The sequence below is a fragment of the Neolamprologus multifasciatus genome, chromosome 8 (genome assembly GCF_963576455.1).
Source record: "Neolamprologus multifasciatus chromosome 8, fNeoMul1.2, whole genome shotgun sequence".
Classification (NCBI taxonomy): domain Eukaryota; kingdom Metazoa; phylum Chordata; class Actinopteri; order Cichliformes; family Cichlidae; genus Neolamprologus; species Neolamprologus multifasciatus.
Genome location: NC_140446.1, coordinates 2444902 through 2470187, shown reverse-complemented (window position 1 = coordinate 2470187; position 25286 = coordinate 2444902). Strand labels below are relative to the sequence as shown.

Below are 25286 nucleotides of genomic sequence, written 5' to 3'. Positions count from 1 at the left end.
TGGTGGTCCAACACCTTAGTAAGAGGCTTTTTGGTTTTTCTATTCATTTGTCCTGCTTCTGTACCTGACATTCTTCTGTTTAAACCTCCAATCCATCCATACTCCAAGTAGGAATGTGCATAAAATGATGAGCCAGGCTTGAATATTTGCATTTAATGGAATAATATGTTTTCTTGGGTTTGAACATAAGACACCGATGTGGTCATAGAACATGTCTGTGCTGGTGTGTATTGCGATGTTCCTCGATTCGCTGTAAAATTGCCAATGGTGGCGCGTGTGTGTACGAAGCTTCTGGGATGTCCTTGAATTTAAGGAAATCGCGAAGCAGGTTGGGGACAGGAAGCTGTTGGACGACATTGGTCCTCATCAGGATATCTGGTCCCAGCAGTGCTCTGACCTGCAGCCGGCAGATGTGGGAAAGACAGGGGACGGAGTCTGAAAGAAGGTGGAGAGAAAAGATCAATCGCTGCAGTGTTTCCACGTGCGGGTTATTTAAACTCTGCAGTGCATATTTACTGCTGTACCGAAACACGGATGCGGATCCCAGGACTTTTCTGCCACCCTTCGATCCAGAATATGTTTCAAATGGGGAGATAAAGTCGACCAGTTTACAAACTCAAGGAGGTAATTTAACACCTGGCTGTCTGCCTCTTCCAACCTACAAAGAACAGATGACACAAAGGAACAGATAATGATGATGAGTGATCAACCAGCTTTGGATCCTGACTTAAATTTAGCTGATCTCCTGTTTAAAAGAATTTTCTCAGGCATATCCAGACAGCTTTAAATATGGAAGCTTTTTTTTTTTTTGTGTTAAGATTATTCCCCCGAAGTCCTCTTCTGGTGGGGGAAAACGGCCACTGCTGGTGAGTGAAGGTAGGAAAATAAAATAAGAGCAATTAAGACGAGTGAATTTGATTTTGGCAGGCAAAAACAGGCTGATGCAAATGCTACTGTGCTAATCTTAATGTCACTAAAATTTAATTGGGATCCTCGTTTAACATCACTGACTAATAAAACCTGTTAACTGTGGGGTTTGACCTTATTTTGGCTTCTGAAGTGGGGCGAGTCAGAAAGTTAGAGAACTGTTTACTTAGAATATCCTCTGTGATTTCTCCAAACAGCAGCTGTGCATGAGAGGGTGACCCTGACACTGTGATTGGCCAAATTAAACAAAGTCAAGCTTTTGATTTTTAGAGGCCCATTCCTGGAACAAACCTATTACAGCTTGTTGATAACTAAGCGCCTTACATGTGGGGCTGAAGCAGTAAAGATGGTTCCAGTCCTGCCTTCAGGAGAAGAGGAAGCCAGCAGCCAGCAAAATGTACTTGGTTTAGAGCCACACAGAGCATCTCGTTCAGTTCTCCCAGCTTCAGCTCAGTTTTCCCATCGTGCTGCAGCACAGATTCGTCGCTGGTCATAGCCTCTGGGCGAGGTATCCACCGGTGCTCAAATATCAGCTGCAGCAGGTCTGCTTCATCAGTGGCCAAAGCATAAATCCAATCTTCCTCATTCAACCTTGCTCCTGCAGCTATCAGCAGTTTCACCGACTCACTGAAAGAGATTTTAATATCAAACTAAAATAAACCATCTGGTTTATCTTGCAAATATGTGCAAGGTGGTAAAATCGGCGTTCTTACACACCTGTAAGGTTTCTGGGGTGTGCGATACAAGGCCAGGGAGAGCGGTGAGAGGAGGCCGTGGGTGTGCGAGCAGTCCTGGGCGTCTGGGCTGTAACCTTCCCTCAACAGCAATTCCACACTCTTGGTCTGATCGCTGTTAATAGCTACATACACCGGACTCACCATGCTCTCGCCGCGGTCGCACGCACGGTCCGTAACAGCTACGAGGCTCCTGAGGATGCTGGAGTGACAGAATGTCAAAACGTCAAAAATACACAATCAGCCTTGTTTTAAAAGACGTTAAGTTATGTGTCAGTACCTGATGTGACCAAACTGGGCTGCGGCGTGAATGGCAAACTGGGGCCAGTCGTGACTGCAGACCATGTTAGGGTCAGCCCCGTGGTCCAACAGGAAGTCCACGCAGGCCTGGTGTCCCTCCTGAGAGGCGATGAACAGAGGTGTACTCAGATCGACTGCCTGCGTGTTCGCGTTGGCACCTGAAGTGAAAGCAGGTTAAAAAATTTATTGTGTAATCTATTTTACTTAATTACTTCCTAAAGAAGAGGCCAAGAGGACATGGAGCATGAGATCCTTTAACAAGGAGGAAAACAAATGTACAGCTCCCATTAAAAGTAAATCATATTTACCGGTGTTAACGAGTATTTCCAGGCACCCCCTCTGTCCGTACTGTGCAGCCACAAATAACGGGGAAATCCTGTAATCGTCTACTGCCTCCAGGTTGCATTTGTTAACGAGAATGCGCACGATCTCGGTGTGGCCCTTTGAGAGAAACATGATCTTAAATACAATCAGCAAACACACAAGGAGCCCACAGCTAATGCTGGCAGCAGAGAGCAGGAACGTTTAAGCCCTACGTTCTTCACAGTGAGCATCACAAGAAATCACCGCATCCCTGCACTCTGCTGAAATTTTATGTGGCAGTTTGCACCTTTTCTGCAGGTGTTTAAAGGTAAAAAATTAGTTCATTTATAAGTGAAATGTAATAAAAAGGTTAATACATGCACAAAGTCAACAAACATAATAACATCCCCAACAGATGTGAGCATGCTTTCCTGATCGAAACCAAAAATCTACTGTTAAATGAAAACTGTTCGTTTAAGAGCGTGAGTGCTAATGCTAATGCCTACCTTATATGCAGCTTGGTGCAGGCAGGTCCAGCCGGACTCTGAGTGCATTCTGTTGACCTCAGCACCTTTGCTTACCAGCAGTTCTACAACATCTGTGTGCCCGTGGCTAACAGCTGGAAGCACATTTTGGGACATTCATTTGGTTAGAGGAGCTTAAAGGGTTAAACAAGCAAACACAGAAAAAAATGAAACATCAGTGAAGCGCAGTTGTAATACCTTCATAAAGAGGACAGGACAAGTCGTTAGTGAGCTGGTTGATATCAGCCTGCGCTTTGAGGAGCAGTCGGACCACCGACAGGTGTCCACGCTGCGCTGCCAGGTAACAGGCGGACTCACCCTCATGCGTCAGATGGTTCACATAAACACGCCGACAGCTGGAGGAGCGTGCTGCACACAGGCGGAAACCAAAGAGGAAGAACAAAATGCAAATGAGAGAAACGCACATATAACTTTAAAACAGCTGCTGAAGTGACTGATTCATCCATTAATCATTCCCATCCATCTGGGGTCTAGCAGAGAAGTAGAAGGAGTAGAAATACCCTCAGAGGTGGGAAGTAATGAAGTACAGATACTGTGCTTCTGTACTTTACTTTGAATTTTACTCTCTTAATTTTAACACAAACATCTCTACTTCTTACATTTTCTAACCGGGCTGATTTTTTTTTTAGGTTTAACATATGTGAGCTACTATTTCCTGTCTTTGGGTACTTTCCAGACATCGAACTAATCAGACCCCAAGCAGAAGGAACAATATCCATCACCGGTGCTCGCACATGAAGAGATCAGAGAGGAAAAAAATACAGTTTGCATCATTTATTTATTCAGTATACTCTGGGCTTCAATCAGGCTTAAATCAGGTTTGGGGAACTCCAGGCCTCGAGGGCCGGTGTCCTGCAGGTTTTAGATATCACGCTGGATCAACACACCTGAATCACATGATTAGCTCATTACCAGGCCTCTGGAGAACTTCATGACATGTCGAGGAGGTCATTTAGCCATTTAAATCAGCTGTGTTGGATCGAGGACACATCTAAAACCTGCAGGACACCGACCCTCGAGGCCTGGAGTTCCTCACTCCTGGCTTAAATGATATGGAACGGTATTTTTTGGTGCAGATGCATCAAAGCCACACTGGATTCCACCTTTGCACTAGCTTTATGCTGTCAATGGGAAGGGCATGTAATGGAAAATATTAGGATTCTGCTCTTTTCAGTGTCAAGCTGACCTGGCTCAGTGAAAGGCTCCACAGTATCAGATTCTGCCTGTCAATACAAGTACAAGTACATCTTTTTCACAAAGAAGCATCCATGTAAATCAATAAAACGACAGCTCCTGTAACATCAGCTCATATCCTGCTGGATAAATCCATAAAGAGGAGCAGGACAGGCCGGCTGATGACAGGCTGTGCACAAAATCTGTAAAATCCCACTTTAACCTTTCACTATAGTCATCTTATTGTTTGGGTTTCACGACAAAGTCACACATCTAAAGTGCAGTCAGCAGCAAAGAGAGCTTTTTAAATCCCCTTTCCTTTTTTTGATCAGCATATCAGGAGTTCAAGCTGAGTTAATTTATTAGAATTTGAATTTAAGTTGAAATAAAGTTTGTATAAATAATATTTTTATTATAATATTAATATGGAAGGTGGAAGTTTGAGCACATATCAGTGTACTTTTTCACCTTTACTTGAGTAAAGAAGTACTTGTGTAATGTACTTGAGTAGTCCCGACCTGTCGTCCATCTGAAATACCACATCGAGCAACAATGTGAAAGCACTTTGCTTTTTAAAAGTTTAAAAGCAATAAAGAATCTCAGTTTTCACTTTCTATCAAGTGAAAGCTGCCTGGTTCGATCCCGGGAGTAGACACGCATCCCTTTGAAGCTGCTCCAGGTACATCTGCCAGTCAAACATGGTATGACTGTAATGGGCCCAAACCTATTGTGTTACTGTATGAGAACATCGGGAGTGGCAGAGAAGTATGTGAGGCTGGTGCAAGACATGCTAGAGGGCAGTGAGACAGTGGTGGAGGAGGGAAGGAGTGACAGATGGGTTGAAGGTGAGGGTGGGATAAGATCCGGGATTGGCTCTGAGCCCCTTCTTGTTTGGAGCGATGGGGACTGTTGGATACTAGGGTCTCTTCTAACTTTGCATCCAACGTTAGACAGGCAAGGCTGAGACCTTTCGGACATGTGCAGAGGACGGACAGTGGCCAAAGGATGCCGAAGATGGAGGTGCCAGGCAGGAAGAAAAGAGGAAGACCTCAGAGGAGGTTCATGTGAAGGAGGACATGAAGAGGGTTGGTGTGACAGAGGAGGATGCTGGGATAGGGTGAGACGAAGGAAGGCAGATGATCCGCCTTTGGAGACACCTAAAGGAAGTAGTACTGGATACCTGCGCAGCAGCCTCTCTTACCTTTGACAGCTGACAGGATTTCCTGGACGCACGCTTTGCTGCCAGCTGCCGCCGCCTCGTGCAGGGCGGTCCAGCCTCGGTTGTCCCGACAGTCCACACTGCAGCCTCTCTGAATCAGCACCCTCAGCCACCTAGTGCCGCCTGAGCGAGCAGCAGCGGCCACACTGGACACCATGTCTCGGTAGCACTCAGTGAAGTCCATGCCCAGGTTCACAGAGACATTCGTTATTTTAACTTCAACAAGGATTAACAGTCAAAACACAACCTCAGAGTTACTCTGGATGAGTTTACACAACCCGACGTACACGTTTCTGTTGGGTCCTGAAAAGTTTTTAATTTAAATCAGGAAATAAACGTTTCTTTAGTTACCAAACAGACGTTAGGAACTGAACAACAACATTCCGAGCGGCGCCTGTTGATGACGTCACACCACAACAACCCTGCAATCCAGCGTCGCGTGTCAGCTGTAGCTTCAGCTAATCGTTTAGCCGTTAGTTGTTGCTAAAATTAGCAGATTTTCAGACATGTTTGGAGAAACGTGAAGAAGAAGAGCCTGGAAGCTTCTTCTCAGCGGGTTCAGGAGGCACTCTGAAGGTAAACGCGATTTATTTCCCGCCACAGCGAGACGTTCAGAGTTACTGCAGCTGTAGCAAAGAATCGGATGTGACAACATACAACCGATCAGTACTGCGTGTACTCCTGCACTACACGTCATTGTGCCTGTAGTTTAAAACAAACTGTCAGAAATCAAACATATCACATATTCATCATCATATTCATTTAAATCTGAAATCTGGCCCACCTGACTAACTGTGGACCAGGGAGACCTGCGGTCCCGCTTTGTGTGGGACTGCACAGCATTTTTATTACTTAAAGTAGAAAAAGAACGGCCATAAAAGCAAACTTTAGTTGAAATAAAAGTTTACAGAGAGTAAAAACAAATTGACGAGTCATATCTTAAGATTTGGGACAGAGTTGTAAAAGCTAGGTTAAGCAGCGACGTGATGATCGGTGAGCAGCAGTATGGTTTCATGCTGAGAAAGAACTCTAGAGATGTGATGTTTGAGAGTACTGATGGAGAAATATAGAGAAGGTCATAAGGAGCTTCACTCTTTATTTATGGATCAGCGAAAGCGGAAAATAGTTTGTCAAAAGATGAACTCTGGCAGAGAACAGTGGTGAGGTTTGCGGTAAGAGAGACAGGTGGGCTGAGGGTGGGATTACACCAGTGATCTGCTCTGAGCTCCTTTGCAGTAGTGATGGACAGGCTGACAGATGAGGTCAGACAGCAGTGTTTGTCGATTATGATGTTTGCAGACGACACTGTGATCCGCAGTTAGACGAGGGAGCTGGAAGAAGCGAGAAAGATACATGCATGAATGAGAGGGAGACAAGTGGAAGAGGCTGAGTGAGTGGATGAGTTTAAATACCTAGGGTCAACCATACAAGCAACGGACAGTGCACAAGAAGAAGATGGAGACAAAAAGACAACACGAGCAAAACATGTTAAGATTTTCACTGGAAGTGACAAAGATGGACAAGATTAGAAATGAGTACATCAGAGGGACCGCTCAGGCTGAGCGGTTTGGAGACAGAGAGAGTGAGGCTGGGACGGTTTGGATGTGTGCAGAGGAAGGCATGTGCTTTTGTCTTTGGCAAAGATAGTGGATATACTGGAGCTGCAGCTCCAGTATATCCACTATCTTTGCCAAAGACAAAAGCACATGACTCTTATTGTTTCTGTCTTACAGTGGCTTTAATCAGTCTTTAATCTTGTCTTGAATCTGTAACCTGTTCTCCTAATTGTTTCCAATTTTGTATCCTAGGTCGTTGGGTCAAAGGTTACAGCAAGCCGCAGCATTATGGTGGACATCTCTGTGAAAAGTGAAGCTGCTTGGGTCTGTCACACTCAGGGGCGTCACCTGGCTGACGTCGTTCTTCCTGTTCACATCAATAACACGACCGAAGAAGAAGATGAGTTGGACAGAGAAGAAACTCAGTGGTAAGAAGCTTCTAGCTGATATTAAGAAGCAGTTAGTGCTATAATTAACAGGCAGTTGCAATTAATCTTTGTCTATTCGCACAGAAGGCAAAGACGAGAAGTGGATTTTCCTTTTATTTAAGTGAATGGTACATTTCCCACTTATCTGCCACACACAGTGGTGATCCAGTGCTGCTAGAGCAGATGGAGGAAGGCTCTCCTTGTGTCCTGAAGTTCCACTGCAACCCCAGCTTACCTGCCACCATCAGCCACCTGCTCGTTATAAGCGAGGCTCGAACCATGGAGGTGTACAGCCAGACCGGAGAGTACTGTGGGACTGCACGGGGATCGAAGGACGACAGCATCCAGCTAGACAGGTACACAGGCGGCACAGGTCAGAAGAGCCAATGAGCAAAGGGTCTTCTGATAAAGACGCTGCTGATTGTCTGATGTTAAGAAGTGATGCTTCTTCTTTTGTTTGTGAATCACAGTGCTGACAGAGGGCCTTTCTATAAGAAGCAGCTGATCATCGAGGAGCCATCCTCTGCCTGTGAAGTGAAGGTGAAACAGAACATTTTAATTTATGCAGTTTGTTACACAGTCGTGGTTGTGTGAGAATCTAACGAGCTGCTTCTCTCTCCCAGTTACTCTCCCTGGCAGGTAGGAGCAGTGTTATGGTGGCTAAAGTCATCGTGAGTCTTCAGCTGCTGCAGTCCTGCCCAGCCCCAAACCCGGGCATAGACATGCAGCGAGTGCAGTGTCTGATGGAGGAGATGGGAACGAGCCTGTCGCCAGGAGCTCAGAATCTCATGGAAATGGTGCAGTTCCAGCAGAAGGTAAATTAGCTCAGAGATGCTCTCTCTGACATTTATAACGTGGGTGTTTCCTGCTGACCAGTAATATTTCTGATAAAGTGCAGATGAGAGTGTGCCTTATGGATTTGAGTTTCTGTGTACCTCGTCAGGCCTCTGTCTCAGATCTTACTGTTACTGTTACTGGAACGGCTTCTCTGAGTGTCCAAAGCATAAGAACTAACCGGACATAAAGAATGAAACAGGGACTGAAGCATGTGTTGGTGTTTGTCTCTCCAGAATCAGACCGGCTCTCTGGCTGGTTTCCTGCCTCTCCTGATGGGCAGTGGAGCTTTCTCTGGTTTGGGGAGAGAAGTCAGCATGTGTCCAGGAGCTGGCAATATTCTGCCTCGACCTGCAGAATTTAAGGTACGAAACCCATTTGTGCTGTTCTTTGTTCTTAGATTAGACCATTTAAAAACTCGGCCCACACCAGTTTGGTGCAGAAGAAAGGAGTGAAGTGATTTTGTGAGTGTGAACAGAGCCTGAAGCAGAAAGCCTGGATTAACAAAGAAAGTTCAGAAAAACTAAACTGGCTGGAGTCTGAGGTTTGGTCTGGAGTGTCTGCCAGAACGTTAATCCATTAGTGCTGCCTGTTTGATGAACTCAAAGAAAAACCTTGGACCACTTCATTGATTGTGATTGTGATGATCGTGTTTTTCTATTATGGGAAATGTTTGAGTGATTCTAATTGTCCGAAAATAATTGTACAGAAAGAAGAAAGCTGTTTGACGTTTAGAGGTTTTTATGTTGTATTGGAATCAAACTCTGTTTTCTTGGAACCTTTAGATGCCACAGCTATAAATTCTAATGTGATTTAAAGGTAGTAGGGGTGGGGGAAAAAATGGATACTGTGTAGCATGGTGATATTTTGTTTGCTAATAATGTATGGATACAGGGACAGCAGAAATCGATATTTTGTTACAAAAAGGTTTTTGTGCTCTGACTTCAGAGCATGTTGATCCTTTTTCTGAGCAAGAATCCTGACATTCCTTCACTGTCCAAATGTGTTTAACTTGTTTTGGCAGCAATAAACATGACAGTTTACTTATTTTAATTTAAGACATGTTTTATTTTAATTAAGTTTAAAACTTTTTTATTTAATGTAAAATTATATTTTGTTTTAATTTACTTTCAAATTCTTCAGTTGCTGAAGGGGCTGCATAGTTTTCATAAACTGCATAGTTCAGAATAGCTATAATTGTACCAGATGGTTGATTCAGTTAAGTTGGACTAGACTGTAATACAAACCGTTCAGTTTGTCAACAATAAAACTGAAATGAGAGAAAGACTGAGTGTGAGACTTTGATATTAGAGAAAATGAATATTGATAAAGTTTACCTTTATGTACAGAATCTGAATATCGCAAAATATTTAAAAAAATTGCAATAATATCGTATCGTGCATTAAGTATTGTGATAATATCGTATCGTGGGATGTATGGTGATTCCCACCTCTAAAAGGTAGCATAAAAAAAGAAGCCACTGTGATCAGAGGCTCTCGTCCCGCTAGTTTTGTGCTACAGTATTATGTCAGATTTGTCTTGTTTACATGTATGATAAGAGACATCTGAAAGTCAGATTCAGGCTTTAGCTTGTTTTGTCCACATGTGCAGTGAGTGTATTTAAGCTTAAAGCAGTGAAGGAATCAGGTAATCTTCCACCAGCTGCTCAGAGTCACAACTAAAGTTAAGTAAAGTCAGATATCCTTTTAGAGACTATGCACACAAATCCACCTTCATCTCTGTATGCTTCTGTCAGCTCGACGCAGATATCATGTGTGTTCAGAAGATGTTTAAACACTCTGTAAGTCAGATGTTTTTCAATGTCGCTAGCCTCCAGACAGCCTCCTGAGGCCTGCAGATGAAGATTCAGAGACCCAGAACGGAGTGATGTCGGAGGGCTCCACCCCCTCCTCCGTAGACCTGCCAATGTCCAGTGTCAGCACTGATAACACTAGTAAGGATGATCACGTCTGTTATGGTCACATACATGAACATGGTAGTTAATAAGGAGTGGATTTGGGCTTCTACTTGTAGACAAACTTATTTGTGGTAGATTTTCTAACACCTGGATAAAACCTTTTACCCGTCTCCAGCGAGTCCCAGCGAGAACGGCGGCCCGGTGAGCTACACTCAGCTGACAGAGATGCTGTCGCACTTCCTGAAGGGACAGGGGGTCAACCAGGGGTTCGGCTCCGGTCCCGAGCTTCTGCCCATGCTCCAGAACGTCTGCGGTCAGGTGACCCAGCTGAGACTGGATGATGCTGCAGCAGAGAAGGAGAAGATGATGAGAAACGGCACGTGGTGAGTCGAGTGTAGCGAGCACTTTTCCTACAGCAGCTCCATGTTGGAATCAGATGATTTGGCTCCACCTTGTGTTAGAAAAGTATCATTACAGGAATCCTGCAGCCGCTTTTTGCATAATACGAAAGACTTTGGTTCTTAGTGGCTCAAAGATTTCTGCTTTTAACTGGAGCTGTGTCTTAAAATTGGACGAGTCCAATGCACGTTCCTTGGTAGGTGTTCATTTTTCATTTTTTGTGTGTACATGCTGCAGAAGTCTTCACAGACGGAATATTAGGGACGCTCTTTTTTAACGCAGAAATGCATCATAATTGTACTTTTTCCCACATTAAACCAGCTGTTTCAACACTTCAACCATACATTCATTTATACAGCACTTTATCTGACGCACTTCTGTCTACCTCACCCAGCTCATTTCGAATAAACACCTAACCTAACATGTGTGTTTCTGGACGGCTTTATCAGCTGTGGCCTTTCACGTGCACGGATCTGTCAGTCGTTCCTGTTTTTGCTGCTGTGTTTGGGACTTTTTCTTCTGATTTAACTGTTTTCTTCCCACAAGCTCCTCCTGCATCTGGCGTCATTAAACATACTCACACTTGTGTTTGCTCACCACATGCCTGTCACATTTTCCTCAGACTGTGGAGCCACTTGGTGAAACTTTCTTCTTGTTAATGATCTAAAGCTGTGAGGTATGGCTGTTGTTATCGGAACAGTAAGCATTTGTGTTTGCTGTGTTTCGGTCACCACAGCTGTGTGATTGTTGCACAGTCACGTTGTTGAGGCTCTGAGCGTGTGGATTAAACAGAGACTCGTTTATCCAACAGAACAATGCTTTTGATTGTCTGAGGTCACATTTCTAGCTGATAGTGTTAGTGAAGAATGAGCAGACGCCCAAACATTTCCTACATGCTGGAATATTCACGGATATCATGACATCTGCTGGGAGGATCTCTCCTGTGGTGATTCCCAAAAATCCTTCTGGCTGTTAAACAGCTGACAGGCACAGGTAGGCAGAAGGCGCTGGCGTTGGTTAGAGGCTGGCTGATGCTGAAACAATAGAGGTCATTTATCAGGGCCGCTGTTTGTGTGACTCATTAAAATATCTGAAAAGCTGCATCAGAACAAACACAATCCTTTATTTATTTATTTATTTATTTGTGGCTGGAGTAACTTCCCAGCAGACCCTAGTGTCACTCTTCAAATAAAAATGTCTCTGTGAGTTAAACAGCACAATAAATCAGATCTGTGCAGCACATGTGGGCTGACAGAGCGTGACTCCACATCGAGGACAGCGACACGACGGTACGTCTTTCCCACGAGTCATCGCACTAAAATATTTAAAGAGTTTAAGACTTCAGGCGTGATGCTGGAAAACTGAGGAAAAGTAATAAATGGTGTAGATTACTTAAAGGTTTTGCTTGCTTTGAACAGTAGATGTTAATTATCTCGGTTTTTATAATCGTCTTTGGCTGTTGTTAGTTTTTCTGCTCCTTTGTGTTTTTGCAGTTTTTCCTCTGTTCTCATGTGTTTGTGTTTATTTGTATTTATGTGAGATTATTCCTGTTTGCTTCCTGTTTTATTTTGAAGTTTAGCTCCTTGTGTTTTCTCTCTGTGTGTTTACTTCCTTTGTTTATTCTTTCCCCCTGATGCTGTTTGTCTGGAGTTCACGTGCACATTTACCTTTTGTTGCCTTTTTATCACAGCGTGAAGGTTAACAACATTTTTTATAACAGCTTGTTTGTAGATTATCTGACTTTAGGTCTGCTGTAATCGGAGATGGGTTCATTTATTTGCTCACAGAGACATTTTAAACTAGTCTTCATTATGCATAATTTGATTGGCAGCTTTAAAATTGAAGGCGGATTGTTTCCATTTCCAGTTTGTGTTAAAGATTCACTGCTGTTGAGTCGTTTTTGAGTTTTTGCAGATAACTTGGTGTTTTCCATGCAAACGTCTGGTTACTGCAGCCCTCTGCTAACGACCAAAGAAGGATTTCTGCATATCTCTTTACAATGGATGTCACTCTAGAGACTGCCTGAAACTTCCAGTAACTATTTGCTGATCACTCACAGAATACACACTTTTCTCTAGTGGTGAGTAGTTGTTCGGCGGTGACTGACTGGTCTCCAAGCCTGCGTGAAGGGGCTTTAGCTTAACAGCAATAACCAGCAACTACTTGCCAGCTTGTTGTGGAATACTCATTTTTCCCAGCACCTGGTTGCTAGATTGTCAGCAACCGACCTCTAGGCCTGTATGACCGAGGCCTTCATTACCGATATGGAAGGGCAGTACATCAAGCCTGTCATACTTTTACCTTCTGATATTTCATAAAGCAGGAGAGTGCCCTGTGAGGATGTCAGTAACCATCAGTGTGCAGACAAGGATCAGAGACAGCGCTCACTGACTGAACAGGAGTTTCCTTGGTTTGGTTACTGGAGCTGCCAGACTGGTGTGACTGAATCAAGGAAAGAAAGATTTTTCAGAATCATTGAGGCCAAAATAGTTATGCTGTTGGACTCTGCATTTAAACCCTCCAAAACAGAAATGTTGCAAAAAGACTGAAAATATTTAAGGTGGAATTTTTTTAAAATTTATTTATCTTTTTAGTGTTTTCAGTTTAGAAAGTTTCCTCCTGGTGGTTTGGCTGAATCAGAGTGTGGAAGCAGCAGGATTGTGAGGTCTGAGGATGATGGTCAGCACCGACTGTGTGGGTGGTTTAGCTTATGTTTAGGCTTTTGTCTCTTGATGTGGCTTCATTTTCAAGAATCGCCCACAGTCACTCCGCTCTGTCAGAATCACACAGTAGAGAAGAAATACACATACAGACCAGCAACCTGGTCAAAAAACTTCATCTCTGATTAGTGACGATCAGGCAAAGGTTTGACTGACCTTAAATAGTCCCCTTTATTTTAACTCAGTGTCAGCTTGCACACTTCAACTTCAGCTGTATACCTCCTCATAAATCGGCAACACCAGCGGCTGATACACCCAGATTTTATTAAGTCCAACTTTCTCAAAAAGTGTTACTGTTTCTTTTATGTCCCTTCAGGGAGTTGGACTCAGCTATGGAGCGCCGTCTGGAGGAGATGGAGAAGAGGCTGAAGGAGCACATGGACCGCCGCTTGGATGCTTTGGAGCAGAAGCTGGAGAAGGCCCTGCTGAGCGCTTTGCCGCTGGTCACCCTTAACCACGGAGCCATGAGCAGCTCAGCACGAGGAGCAGCAGATACCGGACCGGCGGAGCAGATCGCCCCGACGCCAGCCATGCATTGAGTCCAGAAGCACTAAAAAGACTAACATCGAACCCCGGAAGCCTTAACTCTCTTCTTCATCGTCCTCAAACCGGACCCGAGCGTCGGATGGAAGCAGGCCGGGACAGAAACGCCAACAAAGACGGAGCAATAAAACTAGAAGCCTGAAATATGAGGTTAACGTGTAAAACCAGCAGTGTTGCTGTAAGTTCATATTCTGTAGAAATGTTATCTCCTGTAAACAAAACAAGTGACTGTCTCGTCAGCGCGACTTCAATGGCTGCACTGCATTTTGAACAACATGAGAAGTGTACAGGAAGAGGACGAGACTCTTTCAACAAAGTGTTGATGTGCAGCAGAGCTGACTTACATTAAGTGTTCAGCTGAAATGCAACCCACTTATCTCTCCCTGCTCTTCTTTTTTCCTCTGTATTTGCACTGAAACTCATCATTGTACCAGTTATTTAAACAGTTAATGGTTTGGTCTTTGAACGGCACTAAAACAAAGTCATCTTCAAAAGTCTCGGTTTGTCTAATCAGCTGTTCACGTGTCAGAGAACATTACACGGTTTACGTTAGAAACGACTAAACTGACGCAGCTCTAAACGACACTGATGTGATGTGAAGGCTTTTCGGGCCTGACCTGCTCGGCTCAGTTTGTTTTAAAACTTGCTCCTGTTAAGGCGACTAAATCGAACGTGTAACTGTATTTTAATACGGCACTGTAATGTTTTAAGTACTGTACATGTCTGTAAACTATTAAAACGGCTGTGCTGACCTGTGATGTTTACCTGTACTGATGTGAGTCAAAGTAAATGTATTTATACAGCTTAATAAAGTTTTTAAACGTTGTGCAGGTTCTCTTATTTCTGGAGAATTTGGTAAAGCAAAGAAGTTCTCATGAAATCCTGAGAAGGCTGCAAGACAGCGAGCGAGGCCGGTGAGCTGCTCCAGATGTGTTCGTGTGCATCCCTCTGATCACATCTCTCATTCTGGTGCCACCACCAGAGATATATGTGAATAAATAATTTCAGACTGTCGGTGACATGAGACAGTAACACCTAGTTTCAGATCTAAAAATGAGGGGAAACTGAAGAATACAGTGGCAGCTATTACAGTCAGTACAGTTTGGTGGTTGATTTGGTTTCTATGGGATCCAGCGGTGCATTTTCCTGCTGTAACACACGCCCAAAATTACTGACAAAAATAGTTGAAGGAAAATGTTGCACAAGATGTTCCCAAAAGACAAAATCAAATTAGCCGATGTTTCCCGTCAGCGATTCCAACAGCTGAGTCATAAATGGCCAAGAAACCAACCATGAAGGTCACTGAAAGTGCTCCACGCTAACCAAAGCTGCCGGTGCAGTCCAGGAGAGATTTAAAGGTCTGATTCCCAAAGAGAAGGAAAAGAAATGGCGGATGGACGCTGCCAAGGTATGCAGCAAACCACTGGCAGCTGCGAGCTGAGTCAGCAGAAGGGAAATGGGTCACAGATTACATAAGGACGATGCCAAATTAAAGAATGATGTGTGGATGTTGTCTTGGGCATGTGGAGGACAGACACTGAGTCAGCAGTGGAGAATGATGGGAAAAAATGTCTGCTCGGTGCAAAGCAGGTCTCTGGGTTTCACTGTGCTCTGGAGTTTAGAAGTGTTTGGTTATATGTTTGAATTTGAGCTTCTTTGGGGTTTTTCCTGCGTCTCCAGTGTTCAAGGTTTACACTTTTCTGTTTATTGTGTTTTTAGGCTCATGTTTATTTGTTCCCATTTAAATTCCAGTATGCTGTGGATCTCTGGGAATACTGAGTTTTGCTTTGTGTTTAATCATGATGATCGCTCAGTTTTGTAAGTTATCCTCTCTTTATTCTTCCTGCATCGTCAGTGTTTCGTGGTCAGCGGTAGTTTCTTGTCTCTGTGCTTTCTTGCTATCTTTTGGGTTATTTCCTCTTCTGCTTTGATAGTCGTCTCTTGTGGCTTTGACTTTTGCTACGCCTCTGTTATTGTCTTGATTGACTTCACCTGTGTCCTATTTCCCTGAGCTGTTTCCCTTGTAGCCTTGTTCAGATTGTCTGCAGATATAAAAAGCTGGGATCCATTTGTGTCAAAGTTGGCTGATTGCCTGAGCTACTGGAGGTTTCTTCCTGTAAAAGGGAGTTTTTCCTTGACCCCTATGTGCGCTTGCTAATAGGGGTCATATGATAGTCAGTGTTGGGAAGGTTACTTTTAAAATGTATTCCATTACAGATTACAGAATACATGCCCCAAAATGTATTCTGTAACGTATTCCTTTACGTTACTCAATGAGAGTAACGTATTCTGAATACTTTGGATTACTTAATATATTATCATGCTGTTTACAACTACATGAATGTACTATTGCTGTGATTTATTACTGTTACTGAAGGTCCGCGGCTCCGAACCGTAGTAAAGGGACCTCTGGCTAATACGGTGGGTTCTGTGTCGGCTCGTAGCTGAAAACTAGCTTTACTTTGTTGTCTGGGTCAACTTTGCTAGCAGAGACAGAGAGAGGCGTTGAAAGGCTGCTCCAACAGAACTTATTGTTTCAGAGGAAAACACGAACACGGTGTACAGTCGAGTCTTAATAGCTTACTTACAACTGGGCTCGTCAGGCTCTCTTCTTGGCTGCAGTGGTTATTATTATATTTACATGCTTCCAGCTCCCGTTTCTGCTCGATGACAGCTCGTACTTTTCCTTTTTCTCCCTCCCTCGCTCACAGACACATAACGTGTATGGCAGTCCATTCTCCCTGCAGCACGGACTACACTGCCCATGATGCTACATTCTTTAGAGCTATACCTGTAGCATTCTGCCTGTTAGCTTAGCACAACAACAACAACAACAACAGGCGCTCTCTCACCCAGGAAACACGCAGAGAGAGTCACCCTGTAACCATGGCAACCGTAACGTTGCCTGGAACAACAGAACGTAGCTGTCAAACAAAACCCAAACAGTCCTGACCCGCCACAATATGAAACAGGGAAGTACCGCCGTGTAATCCATTTATTTCAACAAAGTAACTGTATTCTAAATACCACCTTTTTAAACGGTAACTGTAACGGAATACAGTTACTCATATTTTGTATTTTAAATACGTAACGGCGGTACATGTATTCCGTTACTCCCCAACACTGATGATAGTTGGTGTTTCCTTTGTATTGTTTTAAGGTCTTTACCTCACAACATAAAGGACCTTGAGGCAACAGTTGTTGTGATTTGGTACCACATGAAGAAAATCTCTGCATGATTGTTCAGATATGGGCATTTTCTGCCATGAGACCAGGTTACATGATACATTTGCATTTGCTTATTTTTAAATGATTTTTCACACAGTTTAGAGGATTAAGTATCATCTTGCAAATAATATCTAAAAAATATTTTTATTTGTGTACAAAAAACAGAAAAGAAGTACTGACAGTAATTTAGGCTCTCATGTTAAACAGCACTGCCTCACAGTCACAGGGTCCGGGGTTTGTGTGGGCTCTGGGCATCCCACAGTCAAAAGACATGCTTGGATTAGAATACCTGGTTATTCCAAACTGGATATGAGTGTGAGAATGAATGGTTGTCTTTCTGTGTTGGTCCATCATGTTTCAGTTACGGTATGTTTTTTACTTTAGTCCAGTTTGAACACAGGAGAGTTTTTTCCTCATTATGTGGAAGAGGAGTGTGAGGGGAGCAGTACTCAGTCCTACTGACAGTAGTAGAATGAATTTCTTTCTACCCTCTATTATATTCTATTATGTTCCCAGAGCCCAGCAAACTACAAACTAAAACTATGCTGTGTAAAATAAAGACTGAATGCAGTGACTTCCGAATCTCACATATTTTTATTGACAAAAGAACCCAACAAAATACATCAAATGTTTGACCTGAGATGAAAAACATTCGCTCAGTTTGGCTTTTATGGCAGCAGCACATCTCAAAAAGGCTGCGAGAGGAACACAAGAGGCTGGGAAAGCAAGAGGGACTAAAAATAAACAGCTGGAGGAATTTTTCATGACTAATTACAGCAACAGGTCGACAACATGACTGGAATAAAAAAAAAAAAGGTTCACCAGTCTGCAAAAAACAACAAGAAACATCTAAAAGTTGTGGAACAGTTTCAGAATAACTATCAATGTAAAACTGAAGACTAATCTAAACATCAACACCACCTATCATCAAAAGATTCAGAGGATCTGGAGAATTAATATTGGATCGCTCTGATCATGACAATAAGACCCATCCTTCTCTTTTTTGTTGTTGTTCTGTTTTTATTTACATTTTATAAAGTGATCCAATTGTAAATATGCACATGCTGACATATTTACAATGGCAATGTAACACCTACCATTTTCACTCTACTTAAACAATAAAAAAAAGTTATATGTAACAAGATCAAACATCAGTAAAAATGCATGCTAATGCAAAAAAAAAAAAAAAGAATCAAATATACAAAAATATGTATTCAATTCAAATCTGCAAAGCGGTTGCCTTGCACAGCAGCACACCACACCCAGCGCTGCTGCCACGCTCTGAAAGCTCTGTGGAAGTCCTCTTCTCCCAGTGAATCCAGTACTATCAGTGACGCCTGCTGGAGCTCTTCCACTGTGTCAAAAAAATGTCCCCTCAACTTGGCGTTGATTTTGGGGAAGAGGAAGAAGTCGCAGGGGGCCAAATCTGGTGAGTGCTGTGGGTGAAGAATGAGATTTGTGTTGGTGTAGCAGAAATAATGGCACTCTTTCAGCGCGTCGTGGGCGGGTGTGTCGTCGTGATGGAGCAGCCAGTCGCCTTTCTGCCACAGTTCAGGTCGTTTGGCCTCGATGTTCTTCCTGAGACGCGTCATAACGCTGAGGTAGAACGGGGCATCGACCGCCTGACCGTCGGGAACAAATTCCCGATGCACCACCCCGTGAATGTCAAAGAAGACGATGAGCTTGACCTTGAACTTGCTCCTTGTCGGATTCGCCTTCCTTGCTTTTCCAGGCTTGCAGCCGTACACCCAGCTTTCATCGCCAGTTATGATCCGGGACATGAACGTTGGGTCATCTCGCGTCTGTTGACGGAACTCCTCGCAGGCTTGTAAACGATATTGCTTCAGCTCGGGAGTCAGTAGCCTGGGCACAAACTTGTTAGCCACTTGGTGCAGGTTCAAAGTGGACGTCAGGATCGCCTGGACCGTTCCGAATGACACGTTGAGAATGGCAGAAATCTCCCCCATAGAGAGCCGTAAATCCTGGTGCACAACTTGATCGATTTCTCGGATATTCCTGGGAGTTGTGCTCGTGCTGCGTCGCCCTGACCTCATTTCATCATCGACGGATGTTCTGCCATTTTTGAAACGCAAATACCAATCTTTGCATCTTGATCGGCTCATTGCTTTGCTGCCGTAAACTTTCTGAAGCATTTGGAAGGTTTTCTTCACAGATATCTTGGTTTTCACGCAGAATCTGATTCTTTCTCTCTGTTCAAGTTTGAGGCGTTGCAGTGCATTGCGGGACGCAACACTGAATATTGGCATGGGAAAGGTTCTGGGAGCTGTTGCACGTGTGTCATCCTCCTGCAGTCCATCCTGGCCAATGCAGCGTTCCTGCTCTTCTTCCTTGAAGAAGTCTGAGTCTTCAATCGGGCCCCATCCATGGGAAACTTCTTCATCAAACAGATGATGGACACCTGCAAGGTACACACAGGTGGATGAGCATATTTTAAAAAGGCCAAAATGCTGAGTGTATGGGGACACTGGTTTCCAGTATCCTGCAGAATGGACTCTAACCTAAAGCCCATCTCACAGAGTTACATCATCCAATCTAATCACAGCCAACTCAGTTAAAACGAAGAGAAACTAAAATAAAACAAATCAAATTAGTGAGGCGACTGTATTCAATGGATTTCATCACTTGTTCTTAAACCTCGCCCTAAAAATACCCTCCATATTTAATAACATTACTGAAGTGAAACTAACAAAATATAAAACCTGATTCCTCACAGAGAAAAAATGTTGGTGCAGTTTCATAGTTCAATTGAATTTTTTACCTGAGCTGCATGTCTCAGTCTCCTCCTCGTCCTTATATTCATTTTTAACATGATGACACAGTGCGTGCACTTTCTCTTCATCTTCACTCTTCACCGCAGCAGCAGCGAGCGGGAAATCAGTGATGTCAACTTCCTCCTCCTCTTCCTTCTTTATGCTGAGGAGCTGTGGGACTTGCTGCTCCATATCAGGGCTCCAGTCATCTGATTCTTCTTTGATTGGCAACAACTGCTGAATATCTGAAAGGTACAAACATCACAAACGTATGAGCAACAATGCAACGAGAAACACAAAGAAATTCTTCTGTGTGGCCCTGAAACACAATCAAAGTTTCTTTACTCATTAGGAAAACGAGTTATCGCCGTTAGTTATCGTTTCGTACACTGACTGGAGCGTCAAACTGGACGTTTGTGTCATTAGCAAAGCTGCCTGCATGATGTTTCTTTGGCAAACACCAAGATACAGGACAAGATCACGTGTATGCTGATGGTTTTGCATCACTTCATCTCAGCAACTATTAAAAATAAAATACTTTGTTTTAAAAAGAAGCCTTCAGAAAAATATAAATGTTAAGTTAATTTCTGAACTTGGTAAGTTTTTTGGAAGAAATGAGGTTCGGTCTGGAATAGATGATGATGAAAGTAGTGATAGAATTAAAAGAATCACTTTGTACATTTGTAATGACTTAAGTTTAGGGAACATCTAAGTGCTAAAAAACAGGCAGCCTGGACTTACCCATGGTTGAAGACATCTTTCCTCTCGTCCTGCGGTTCTGACTGACTTCTGGTGACTTCTCAGGTTTTTAACCTCTCCTGATGCCTCAGAGAGTTGTCGACCCACCCATTCACCCATTTGGGTTTGTTCGGTCGAGGTGTGAAATGCTCTGAGTCGTCTGGGATGCCCTGCAGGTATCTGATAGGAGGGGCAGGGTCCAGCTTCCTGGAACAATAGCAGTTACTCCAGCATAACTGTCGTTACTTCTTTCACTCGTCTTCACACCACAGCCGTGACCTGAAAGTGAACACTTAAATGTTAATGTGATCACTGGAACAAAGGTTCCTCGTTATCTGCTAAAGAGGCTGTTGAAGCCGTTTGTATCAGTGTCCTAGTTTCCAGATCTGCAGAGGGTTGAACGTAACTGGACATTACATTGAATGCAAATATTTCCTGTCCACTATAACTAGTCCAAGTACTAATGTAATCCTTAAATCATTTACACAAAAGCAATATTTCATTTCCTCAGCTGCGTGTTAATGTGAGCAGGAAGTTGTTTTAGACAACAGAATGAATGAAAACTCACCATCGTCTGTTGATCGACAGGTCAACCTTAAAAACCGCCGACCTCTTGTGGTGCCTGATGTCACATGTGCTGATTAGAGCTTCTAAAAACATAATTTAATTAATCTGTTAAATAATTTTGAGAATTTGGGTCTACACTGTGCTGAAACGAGGCAACTGGACTTGAGTTTCTGAAGCCCTTCAACTCAGATCTCAAAGGCTCTACAGCTGGTGCAGGGCGGCAGTCGTTCATCTGATCGGGTCGTTGAGAGTCGTTGATTCACTCATTTTGCCTTTGTGTTAAACTCTGACACACCCGACAGCAGTGGGAGACATTAAAGGCACATGAGTGAAGCTTAACAGGCCATAATGGTCCAGTTGTTGTGCTCTGATGTGCTTTTACATTCAGGTGCAGATGGAGTTTTGGGTCCTGACCTCAGCTTTTGTTGCCAAGTCAAGTTTAAAGAAACAGCCCCCGTTAACCAAACCGTCCACAGTTAGACGAGTAAAAGACATTTAGAAAGATTTTAAAAGTGTCCAATGTTGTCCTGATGTGAAAGGCAGTTTGTTTCACACACTCAACAAATGATCCTTCACCCTCAGTCAACAGGAAGCAATAATCCTGAGGAGCTGAAATGGGTTCATTTAATCATTAAGGCAAATGTGGTATCATTTTAATGTATATCAATCAAGTACATTTTACGCACCAATGTTTACAATGTTTACACACCAAAAATACAGAAGATTTACATGTACATACATTACAGTTTTTTCTGAATGCTTAAACACTAACTGTGATTCTTACAGCACAATTTCTAAAACTATTAATACTTATAGCAAAACCACTCACTGAGTTTGCAAAACTAAAAGCACAAACACTGCTTTGCACTCAGTTTGCCATTTTTTAACACACACTTTGCAAACCTGTAGCTACAATCCACTGCACAGCACTCTTTTTGCACAACTGTAAACACAACTCACTGCTTTACACTCAATTTCCAAATGATCAACGCACTCCTAGCAAAACTATACACATTTATGGCCATTATTTACAGTATTTTGCCAACTGTCTGGCACACTGTCACATGTGAAAACTTTTTTAGATAATTAGTTCACTTTGCAATCAGCCTAAGCTCTATAATACAGGTAAGCTCTGTGTGTGGAGTACAATGGAGGGAGCAGCAAGAGTGAGAAGTAGAGGAGGCCGAGGAAGAGGACGTGGAGGTGAAGAAGTAGGACGAAGAGGATGACAAGGACAAGGAGGAACAAGAGGAGGACGAGGAGGGGGGAGAGGAGGACGAGGAGGGGGGAGAGGAAGGGTAAGAAGAGTAAGAAATAGAATTGCTGATGACATCAGGGCTACAATAGTGGACCATGTAATCAACCGTGGAGTGACCCTGAGGGAAGCTGGCCGACGGGTTCAGCCTAACTCGAGCCGCTACACTGTAGCAAGCATCATAAGGACATTTTGAAATGACAATCGGTTAGTACAGTCACTTTGCACTGAGTCTGTAGCACTGCTGTATGCCAATGAGAAACACAACAACACCATAGATGTAAAATTCCAGAAGATATTTTCCCCTTGGACTCGAGGACATGTACATGTCTACATGTGATGTAGACGAAATTCTGTGGCTAGATCCAGAGACGACACGATGTAGACTGATTTCTTTTCTTTCCTCAGTGAAATTACTATTTCGTTTTGACTTGGAAATAAACACTTGTGTTTGTTTTGATGTGTGTGAATAAACACCAGTACTTGAAGTTTGGATCCGTCTATGTTTATGGACCTATGACAAAAGTATGAGCTCAAACTGACATGGCCTACCTTGTGCACAGAGAAAGCAAAAGCCAGATGTTTTTCATTCATACCATCAGTGTGTAGTTGGTGCATTGTGTGCTTCATAATGTGATGGCTTGTGTTAACTGTTGGATACAAAAATACCATTTTTACAAAGGTGTGGAGAGTTAAGAAAGGGTTATTCGCTTTTACAAGAAAACTACAATGTTTTGCTGATTGGGTGAAGAGTTTTCTTATTTGTGTGTAGAGTTTTGCAAAAATAGCCAATAGTTACAAAAATGTGCTCAAGCCATCAGAAAAAACTGTAAATTAGTTAAAGTCTGCAGTCACAGTATTTTAATGCACAGCATCTGCAGGTTTTTAACCTCTCCTGATGCCTCAGAGAGTTGTTGACCCACCCATTCACCCATTTGGGTTTGTTCGGTCGAGGTGTGAAATGCTCTGAGTCGTCTGGGATGCCCTGCAGGTATCTGATAAGAGGGGCAGGGTCCAGCTTCCTGGAACAATAGCAGTTCTGATCGTCTCCTTATTTACAATAAATCTGTAGCTAAATTCTGCTGCTGTCCAGCATCAACAATATTTCTGTGCAGTAATGTTAACACTACGATTAATCTGCTCATGATTACTGTTGGAAATTCTTTATATCTTAACAGATTCAACCATATATGTAACATTTGCAAACAATAAACAAACATATGCCACGATTGCCCAAAAAACAGTATACATGAGACTGTTTAGTTTTAACAACACAAAGAGTACGACCTGTTGAAATCATCTCAATCAAACCTTCCAGTAACGTCAGGATAGCAGAGGTGTGTCTCGGAGCGACTTTATTCACAAAATAAAACATCTGTAATAATACCAGCTACTAGTGATGGGATTTCCGGCTCTTTTTAGAGATCTGGCTCTTTCGGTTCGGCTCACTAAAAAGAGCCGGCTCTTTCGGCTCCGAACCGGCTCTTCAGGTTGTTTTGTTGCTTTAATTAATTTATTATTAACAATAATATAAAATTATGCACAAAAGGAATTACTAATGTAAAAAAAAGTGGTTTTATTTATATATGTTTATATATAAATATATGCGGTGGCCCCTAGAGACAAAACACGTACAAACTCCAAAACACGTTTCTAGCATGAACTGAACTTCCAAAGCAGAGCTACTAGATCACTTAAATTACACAATTGAAAGCATGTGTGTATTGTTTGTGTATTTATACACAGGCACTCATATATATTCAAATAATTAAAAAAAAAAAAGTTCATTTACCTGTTACTACCACACACCAAATCGGTCGTTGGTACTTGCTGGCTTGTGTAGCCACTAGGTAACAAAAGCTCAACACTGCACCCAGCATCCTGGAGCACTTCTGTTGTCTTTTGTACGTGTTTTGAGTTTTTACGTACTTCGGAGTTTGTACGTGATTTGAAGTTTGTATGTGCTTTGTCTCTAGGGGCCACCGTAAATATACTTTTATTTATTCACTCCACATAAAATGTAATAAATAAATCATATAATACAAAAATCAACTATTCATATTTCAAATTTTAACTATTTAAATTTTCAGCTTTTTCCTTTTACAAATTTAAAGTGAAACAACACAAAACACTGCAAACCACAACACAATTAAATATAAATGAAAATATGAAAACAAAAAGAAGATGCATATTCTCTGTCATATGGGCCCGCATGAATAAACTTTCTGAATCCTTTATCATCTGCAACTGAAAATAGTTCTGGATGATTACTATACCTTTCTAATGTGACGTTGTTGTCCCTGCCTCTCTCTCTCTCTCCCTCCCGCTCTGTTCCTGTGCTACTGAGTGTAACTACCGCCCCTCCCCCCTCTGCCCAGCGTAAAGCACAAGGCTCGCGTGCGGAGTGAAGCGAAAAAAAAGCGCGAGAGGCTGAGAGAAAGAAAAAAAAAAACTCACGTGACGGCTCGCGATAAGGAGCCGGCTCGCGTCGTTCACGTCAAAGACCCGGCTTTAAGAGCCATTTCGTTCGAGAATGACCCATCACTACCAGCTACCTCTTTACAATACAGCTGGACTCACGGCTTCCACCAAGTGACAGCGCCACCCACAGGAGTCAGATCGACTGCCTGGGTTCAAGGAATTCACCAAATTTCCTCCACTGAGATGTGGAAAAAGACCATTAACAGAGAACTGAAAATTTACGTATTTTAGTTTAGTTTTTACATATTTGTGTACATATATGTACATATACATATGTTACATACATGTTCCATTAGAGAAGGAATGACCCAAATCACGAAAATCAAAAATATGCACATCAAACTCCAGAATTTTGTTCTATTTGGATCCGACAATCTACTGATAGTTTTGTTTTTGGTGTAAGTATTGTAAAACTCAACTATATACTATTCAGCAATTGTTACTATTTGTCTTTTGCATTGTGAAGATTTTTATCTTCAGTCAGTTTTGCAGGAATAAATCTGAGACCTGTACACTTCACGCTATACTCTGTGCCACCAGTAAACACTGTCCTTATGAGTTTATGAGCTCAAATAACAGCTTCAGTTCTTATTAAATATATAAAGAAGTTGACTTTGTAAATTAGCCTCCTCATTAGAATCAGAAAG

The 25286-nt window shown here is 42.7% G+C and overlaps 2 protein-coding genes across 2 annotated transcripts; one reads left to right on the top strand and one right to left on the bottom strand.

Moving 5' to 3' along the window:
• Positions 1 to 138: 138 nt before the first annotated feature.
• Positions 139 to 5534, bottom strand: asb3 (ankyrin repeat and SOCS box containing 3). Its single transcript, XM_085170512.1, has 9 exons — positions 5184 to 5534; positions 2987 to 3157; positions 2771 to 2883; positions 2270 to 2402; positions 1942 to 2119; positions 1645 to 1863; positions 1252 to 1554; positions 525 to 658; positions 139 to 435 (listed from the first exon to the last, which is right to left on the bottom strand). Exons 1-9 carry the CDS (start codon positions 5383 to 5385, stop codon positions 203 to 205), a joined length of 1686 nt encoding a protein of 561 aa, XP_085026638.1. The 5' UTR covers positions 5386 to 5534; the 3' UTR covers positions 139 to 202.
• An 86-nt stretch (positions 5535 to 5620) lies between these two features.
• On the top strand, positions 5621 to 14425 carry c8h10orf88 (chromosome 8 C10orf88 homolog). Its single transcript, XM_085170524.1, has 9 exons — positions 5621 to 5777; positions 7010 to 7185; positions 7344 to 7541; positions 7656 to 7725; positions 7809 to 8000; positions 8256 to 8384; positions 9850 to 9973; positions 10113 to 10320; positions 13373 to 14425. The coding sequence occupies exons 2-9, from the start codon at positions 7046 to 7048 to the stop codon at positions 13593 to 13595; spliced, it is 1284 nt and encodes a 427-aa protein (XP_085026650.1). The 5' UTR covers positions 5621 to 5777; positions 7010 to 7045; the 3' UTR covers positions 13596 to 14425.
• Positions 14426 to 25286: the final 10861 nt, after the last annotated feature.